This window comes from Montipora foliosa, chromosome 2, assembly GCF_036669935.1.
Source record: "Montipora foliosa isolate CH-2021 chromosome 2, ASM3666993v2, whole genome shotgun sequence".
Taxonomy (NCBI): Eukaryota; Metazoa; Cnidaria; class Anthozoa; order Scleractinia; family Acroporidae; genus Montipora; species Montipora foliosa.
This window is the reverse complement of record NC_090870.1, coordinates 57,906,980-57,915,229: the sequence shown is the minus strand read 5'-3', so window position 1 is coordinate 57,915,229 and position 8,250 is coordinate 57,906,980. Positions and strand designations below refer to the sequence as shown.

General features: G+C 41.4%; 1 protein-coding gene across 1 annotated transcript in view; it reads left to right on the top strand.

Moving 5' to 3' along the window:
* The first annotated feature begins 655 nt into the window (after positions 1–655).
* The window catches only part of LOC137993671 (short transient receptor potential channel 6-like), a 27,874-nt gene continuing 20,279 nt past the window's right edge, over positions 656–8,250 (top strand). Inside the window, exons 1-2 of the mRNA XM_068839640.1 lie at positions 656–2,039; positions 7,914–8,250. The exon at positions 7,914–8,250 is cut by the window's right edge and continues 90 nt beyond it. Coding sequence (XP_068695741.1) covers positions 1,083–2,039; positions 7,914–8,250 — 1,294 coding nt within the window. The 5' untranslated portion in view covers positions 656–1,082. The remainder of the gene's footprint in view (positions 2,040–7,913) is intronic.

Genomic DNA, 8,250 nt, shown 5'->3' with positions numbered 1-8,250 from the left:
TCTTGAAAACATGCTAAAATAACAGCTTGCGAAAACAAGCTGAAGGCAGTTTCGTAAATAGCTTTCCTGGGGCCCGTTTCTCGAAAGTCCCGAAACTTTACGGGCCATTTTCGGGTGTCATAATTCCCTTTGTATCTCAAGAACGGAGAGGACTTAAGTCGTCAAACTTCACAGTCATTTTTCTTTTTGTTACCTTGAAAACACGGCTTTCTAAAACAAGTGGTTGGCAGTTTCACAAATGGCTTTTCGGGCCCGAAAAGTTTTCGGGACTTTCGAAAAGTGGGCCCCTGGCCCCAAACGTTATCGGGACGTTCGAGAAACAGGCTCCAGATTTGAAAACATTGATCCGGTCAATGATAAAATCGATGCCTTCTGAAATGACCAACGAGTTGGCATTTTTATTCATCAACTCAATACATCAATTAAGTAGGATTGCTTGAGCTGGATCGTTCTTGCTTTGACGTTGTCTCGAAGAGACCATGTCTCAAAGAACACTCCTCTGCGACCGTTGCGCGGATCGAGTGGAATTTGCACACGAACCTGCCCATTTCAACCTGAATGTTTTTGTTCAGTTTCCAAAAATTTATCCGCTAAAACCCTCTGAAATGAGCAAAAAATGTTGTTTACTGGATCGCTAAAGCGAGTCAAGGGTGAGTGCGTCGCATTTCACAATAAAAAACCGTGGTGCATCACGGTAGGTGATTAAGAGGTCTTTAATTTTTAACAAAGTTCTTTGCCGGGTTTCGCGATTACAATGTTTATTACCGGTAACCCGTTTTGATTCATCACTGATTTGACGTGGAAGTTTAAGTATTGCGATTGCGTTATACGCGCTCGCTCAGCTGAAAACTCTTAAGAGCATCAGTTTATCAATTTATCATGTGAACTGAATCGAAAAGCATTCCTCAAATATATTCTGTCTGCAAAGGTGGTAGGCGTTGTTTAGCAATTCAAATAAGTGCTTCCATGAAATAGTCTATAGGCTTTTATCGTAAACAAATTGAATTCTGCGAAATGAAAAAAACTTGAATACGCTAGAGCATTTGAAGACAATGAGCCCTTGTTTTTAAAGAGTTGTCGACATGTTTCACGAATTTCTCGAAGCCGTTTCTGAAGACGTTGAGGAAGGAGGAGACAAGAACAAAGTTAAAGAGTTTCTGTCGCAACACAAATCGGAAAAAGCAAGTGTGGTCAATGGCTGTCAAGAAAAGCAGAAAGAAATTCGAACGCAGCTTGTGAAAGCCCTCGACAACAAAGAATTTGACGAAGTATTGAAGTTAATAGTCGAAGATAATGGAGAGAACGCCAAGACACTTAAAACTCTAAACGATAATGCAAAAGCCATTGCTCAACGCGAACGAAAGAGGACAGCTCGTCTTTGCCAGTGTGGGCAGGGTTGTCGTGATTGTTCCAAGGAAGAGATCGACTCTTTTCTTTCCAAATGTTGTAACAAGATCAAAAACACTTGCAATTGCTCGTGTTGCTGCCAAGATGAGCAGCAACATAGGGAAAACCTCAGCTGTTGCAACTGCATGCAGCCGCGTTCTTGTGAATGTGGTAAGAAGATAAAAAGGCTTTGCGATTGGCTGTGCTTCCGCCAAGATGAGCAGCAAACGATGGAAAACTTTGACGAAGAGGAAAGAGAGTGGATCAGAATACTCTCCGATCCGCTGTACATCAGCTTGAAGTGGTTCTGGAGGATCTACACGAAGCCGAGTGGAAGTGCGTCCACTTCCTTGAAAGATGAAGGGAAGAGAAGAGAAAATGAAGAGCAAGACGTGATTGTTGCCGCTTTACGAGATTCGCATCTTCTTCAAATGATTGCTGGTAACGATCTTCATCAACACAAAAAAGAATACCAAAGGCGAGCAGATGAAATTGAGGAATTTGCCATAGCTGTTGTCGAAGGAAGCACACACGAACAACTTCGTGACATAATGGATACGCAAGGAGGAGGGTGTTTAAAGCAAGACAAACCTGAGAACTTCAGCCAAAGTTTAAGCGTCCTTAAGATTGCCGCTGACTTGGAAAGGATAAAGGTTTGTATATTTACTATTTTTTTAAGTTCAGGATCACCCAGGCAACGACAATTTGTTAGACAGATAAGTAATTTATTCAATACATAGTAGGAGATGGCTTTTGCACCTCTGAGATGGATTTTATGCAAGTAAAATGTTTGCATGCATGGATGCAGTTTTGAAAGCTACAGAAAAGTATTTGTTCAGTTTCTCCCAGTAATACTTAGGAACTAAAAAAGCCAGCCGGCATTTTTTAACTGATAAAAAATGTGAACGCAATTAGTTTTTCAAAACAGAATCGCCGAGATTACATTTCTTTCAATTTTTACGTCAAAAGTTCAAGACTAACTTCGGGAATCTTAGGTGAGCTTAATTTCAGAACCGATCTTCCCCCAAAATTATTCATGGCGCTACTGCTAACTAGTCGAAGATAACGAAGATTCCTAAAGATTTGCTGCTGGTTTTACCTCTTCCCTTACGTATCCTCTTCTCTTCAAAACGATACTTAAGTTTCGAAAAGTAGAAAGGCCCGTTGTTTACATTTAAAACATATCCGCAAAGCCATCAAAGCAAATTTTGACCTTTCGAGGTTGTACATTTTTCCGATGTTTACTCTGGGATACGTGTCTTTTGCGTCACTTAGAGATGAAAAGTGTTTGGCACATCTGGCGCGTAATAGGGTTGGCGCGTCACATATTCTAAAGTCTAAGTTCATCCTTGTTTATGACAAGCACATTGCGCAGAATGACTATTGTTCTCTGGACATTTACTTGCAGTGCAGTCAAAATTATAGATCATTTAAATTAGCAGCCAAGTGTGACTAGAGTTGTTCTCATTGCTTAAAGATCACGCGTGCTTTCTCCCACGTGGAGTTACTGATTTGTTCATTAACTTTTCAGGGCGGAGCTAAGAAACAAAAGACCTTCCAATTCATTGTTTTCGCTATAGAGTGTTTTCACTCACGTGATCAGTAACCTTGTTTATCCACCGAAACAAAAGAAAACGTTTGCATGATAATAGAGCTCAATTCCCGGAGGATTAACTGATTAGAGTGTAATGTGAAGTGCTACTTTTGCACCCCATATGAACCATGTGAGCGTTAGCCCTACTAATGGAAATGGGCCCACACAAGGACAGAGAAAAACTCTGACCAGGGTGGGAATTGAACCCACGACCTTCGGGTTCGATCACCGCTGCTCTACCGACCGAGCTACAAGGTCAGACGGGAGCAGGCCGTGGGAACTGGAAATGTTAAAGTCACTGCAATGAATATGCACAAGTACAAGGAAGGGTTACTTTTTTTAGAAACGTTGGCCGTGTAGCACTTATATTTCAACAGACTTAACTGACTAGAGTGTAATGCGAAGTGCTAAGTATCTACCCCATATGAACCATGTGAGCGTTAGCCCTACTGATGGAAATGGGCCCACACAAAGGCCAGAGAGTTTGGTACACCAACACGGCCGCCGTTCCATTGTTTAAATGAACGAAGTGATATATGAAATGAATCATAAACAGAACTGCGGATAGGATATGAAATCAAGTAAAGCTATGATACTTGCAGTTATGGACGCAATTTTAGCAATTGTCTAGAGAAGCCTGGAAACTTTAGCACTTCAAAGGGGTTTTGAACCAGTGACATCGCGATACTGGTGCAACGCTCTACCCAACTGAGCTATGAAGCCACTGACGTTGGGAGCTAGTCATTTGTGGGCTCTAATTTTCCCGTGAGGAATGAATCAATGAACGAAATAATATATGAAATAAATCATATACTGAACTGCGGATATGAAATCAAGTAAAGCTATAATCCTCGCAGTTCGGTTTATGATTTATTTCATATATCATTTCGTTCATTGATTCATTCCTTATGGGAAAATGATAATCATCTCCCAACGTCAGTGGCTTTATAGCTCAGTTGGGTAGAGCGTCGCACCGGTATCGCGAGGTCACGAGCTCAAAGTCCGTTGAAGTCCTTAATTTTTCAGGCTTCTCTGCACCATTCCTAAAATTGCATCCATAACTGTGAGGATCATAGCTTTACTTGATTCCATCGTTTAGGAATACCAACAAACCAAACGTTCGAATTTGTAAAGACTATTTCCAATGTCGCAAAATGCCGGTTTTATGATTTCCCGCTTAAGATTAGCTTATTTCTTCGAAACACAAACAAAAGCAAAAAATCTGCTTTTGTCGGACTGAAATTAGCTCTTGGCCAAAAAAATAATTCCAGAAAATGTCAAGCGTCGGCCACAAGTCGATTCATTAATTAACGGAGAGACACATGTCAAGCGAGATTAAAATTGTTGGCCTAAAGTTGTGAACAAACGCGTGTTTGTAGTGCTGTGTATAGCAAAATGCACGAGCTTGCAAGAACGATTGTTTCACAATTGAGCATAATTGAGATCGGCAATTTGTTACGTTTTTCGCGAGCGAATGTAAAATGAATGTAACTTTCAGTGCGTTTCAGATTCGGAGAACTGTAATTGCAAAAGACTTAACTATTATAGAGTGTAATGTGAAGTGCTAGTTTTCTATCCATATGAACCGGATGAGCGTTAGCCCTACTGATGGAAATAGGCCCACACAATGACAGAGAAAAACTCTGACCAGGGTGGATCATGGTGGGTTACCCTGGTCAGAGCTTTTCTCTGTCGGTCTAATCCACAACAGCACTTTAATGGCAGGCAGATCTTCTAATTCGCTGAACCATTTACGTGCTTTACTGGTTCCGTCCCCCTGGAATACGTCGTCTCAGCCCAATCCTGTTCAGCGCCGGGTGCACAATTCTTGCAGCAGGATTTTGGCGCCAATAATGAGGTGCTAAAAACCCAACTGGATCAAATATCTTGGCTATCTTCTTGAGGAAATTCCGTTAAGTAAGTGGAAAGTTTTTCTCCGGAGCATTTGCTTTAAACATGAAAACGTCTTCTTCTCGCAACCACATGATACCAAGTGTTCTAACCATCGGTCGTCCATCACTCGTTACTCGTTACGGAGTCGGCGATGATACGTGTCGACGAGGCGTCGCGTCATTCTGCAAAGTTTTCTCTTCCTCGTCATTTTGCTCGCTGCGAAATTGATAATCTTGAAAATCTTGGCTCGGTCGGACTCGAATTTTATCTTCATTGTGCTGCTCTAAGCTGGACTCTTACTCGCTCAACGTCAGTATCCCCTCCAATGTCGAAGAGTCCGATTTTATCTTCTCCAGATACTCCTGTGCTCTATTTTGCGCTTCGGTATATTCGTTTTCCAGGGTTTCGATTTCTTTTCCAACTTTTCTTCTGTTGAAGCGGTTCCCGAAACGTGAATATTCTTCCGAAAGGTTTTCCATGACATTCAGTTTTTTTAAAATTATTTTAAACATTCTTAATTATAATCATATTTTTTTTATTGACATATTGTAAAGTTACACGTTTGTCGTCATATTCCTCTTGCGCGTCTCGTTGCTCCTCGGCCAACTTGTAGACCTTTAAGCTTCCTCCGGGATTGGGCGTGACACGAAACAAAACTATAACAACAACGTCCCTTTCGGAAAAACATCGCTCTGCTACCAAAAAATGATTACAGGAACAAAAACTATTTTCTAAAACGATACACAATACCTATTTCCTTTAAACGATATAAACAAAAGCAAATTATCGACAACGAAATGAAAAACTCCTGGCCTGTCCTGTCCGAAAGCTGCTTATTAGTCTATTTAAAGTTGTGAGTTTAGTTTCCTGGCCTATGAATGAAAGTGAGGCTGGTGTTGACCTTGCTTTGATATAAAGCTCACTGCTTTTCTTATGTAAATTCTTACTAATTAGAATGACAACACCATTAACATTAGAAAAGGAGGGAGATCAGAATAATAACAAGGTCAACACCAGCCTCACTTTCATTTGAAGGCCAGGTAACTAAGCACACACTTAAAGGGAAAGTGGTCTAGAAAAGGTTTCTCTAAATTACTAAAGCTTTTCCCAAGGAATTTAAAAGTAATTGCCCTTTTGCTCAGCTACCAGTTACCCGTTACCAGTTACAAATTACTAGCATTTTAGCCCCGCCGTTTCTTCATCATTGTTGTTTATAATACCGGATGCTGATCAGTGGCGCGGCTTGGACGAGTGTGTCGTGAATTTTCTAATATTGCGCGATCGCACTGAGATTTACTGGTAACTGGTAACTGGCGATTCACACAGTTATTTAAAGCCGCGCACCGGTGGTTCAGTTGGTTGAGCATCGGGCTGTCATGCGGGAGGTCGTGAGTTCAACTCCGGCCGGATCAACACTCAAGGTCTTAAAATAACTGACGAGAAAGTGCTGCCTTTGTAATTTCATCTGCAAATGGGTTAGACTTTCAAGTCTTCTCGGATAAGAACTATGAACCGTAGGCCCCGTCTCACAAATGTCTTCTATGTTCATAAGTTCCCTGTGGGACGTTAAAGAACCCAAACACTATTCGAGAAGAGTAGGGGATAAAGTCCCCGGTGTTGTGGCCGTCCTGTTCTCTCCAACAGAAGTGGCCGGCTTGGCGGTGATGTCTCTAAAAAGGCTTGTGGTGTATGAGGCCACCTAAGGAGAAACAGCCACAAGTCAAAAAGGGACTTTGCCGAGTGCTGGAACATGTAGATGTAGATGTAGATTTGATACTTTACGACAAATGTTACGGATGATTCCCTTTTTAAATAGGACTTGAGTTGGCATTGTGATTATATTGTCTTGATTAACCGGCTATTGTTATGCAAGGGAGACAGTGAACCAATGGCAAGAGCGCCATTTCCAAAATGGCCAGCAAACTCAAATTTTCATCGGGCAGGGGACAGTACTTTTTCTTCATTAAATTAGTTGTAAAATGAAATTCTAGAAGGATTAATTATGTATCTTTCATTATCCGCTGGGTCTTTTTATTTACCAGTTGCTCAGATGGCATAAAAAGTGCCTGAATACCAATTTTGTAGCCTTTCCCATACGGGAAGATGTATCATCTCTTTTGAAGAAGAATCCGAAAACAGATTCTTCCAACCAAAAACGACTTTCCCGATCCAAAAAATCTAAGAAATGATTAATTGCAAGTTCGTCTTACATCTTGAGTAATAGGTCAATGTGTGATAAAGAATGCACACTGCGGCTATGTAATTCTAGGCGGAAGTGAACATCGCGGTTAATGAAGCACCTTGAGCAGTTGCAAAGACGGGACGGGTTCAGTCTTCGCAAATGTTCAGGTCGCTTCCTGCCATTAACTGCTATGATCACTTTTAGTTAGAATCAACCCCCTATATGACGTTGAGTTAAAGAATCGAACCCTGGACACATGGGCGGGGGGCTTTCATCGAATCCAAATCGTCAGGATTCGACTGAAATAATCTCGTTTGACCAATAAATGGATCTGCGATTTAGTCTTTGGTGATCCCGAACTCAACTCTTGCCTCCTTGTCGTTAGGTTTCCCAGTGTTTGCATCCATGAGATTGTAATTTAAGTGCTATTTTCACTCCCCTGTTTACCATCTAAGCGTTAGCCTACACAACGACGGAAAAACTCTGACCGTGGCCAAGCTACTACTTGGTGTTCTATACAGCAGTTCACGGAAACTAATACTATAACGAAAGGGGTTCGCTGTTGCATTTAAAACTTGGCCATTAGCACTTATATTTCAACAGAGAAATCTATTTAATGGACTGGAATTTCAAGTCCCATCTTTATTCCATCTGAGCGTAGCTCTAGTCTGAATGGAAAGGAGTTCACACAAGGACATGGAAAAAACCGTCTCTGACTAGGGTTGGATTAACGTATTTATGATTAATTTGAAGTGTGACTTTCTATATACGGCAAACATAATCCGGCAGTTCAGTGCAACTTTGAATTTCATCACTTAACCACAGAGCGCACTATCTAATAAAATGTATCTTTTTCAGTTTGTGGCGACTGGCAAATGCCAGACTATCCTCAATGAGGTCATTTACTTCCAGTGGCGAGGTTGGCAGAAGAAGAACCGAACACCAAAAATTCTATGGTCTATCGTCCAGCTGCTGCTTTTCACCATCCCCGGTATTCCTCTCGTCTTTATGATATTGCGATTGTCTAAGGAATGCTGTGGAGTGATTGCGACTTACCAGGAATGCCGACCCGGTATAGGAATGGGAGAAGGACAGAGAGGTTGCTGTGTTTCCTGTCGCTGCGACAAATATGATGGATGCTGTGGTGTTTTTCGACTGTTGTTCGAGCATCCCTATTCCAAGTTTGTCAACCACA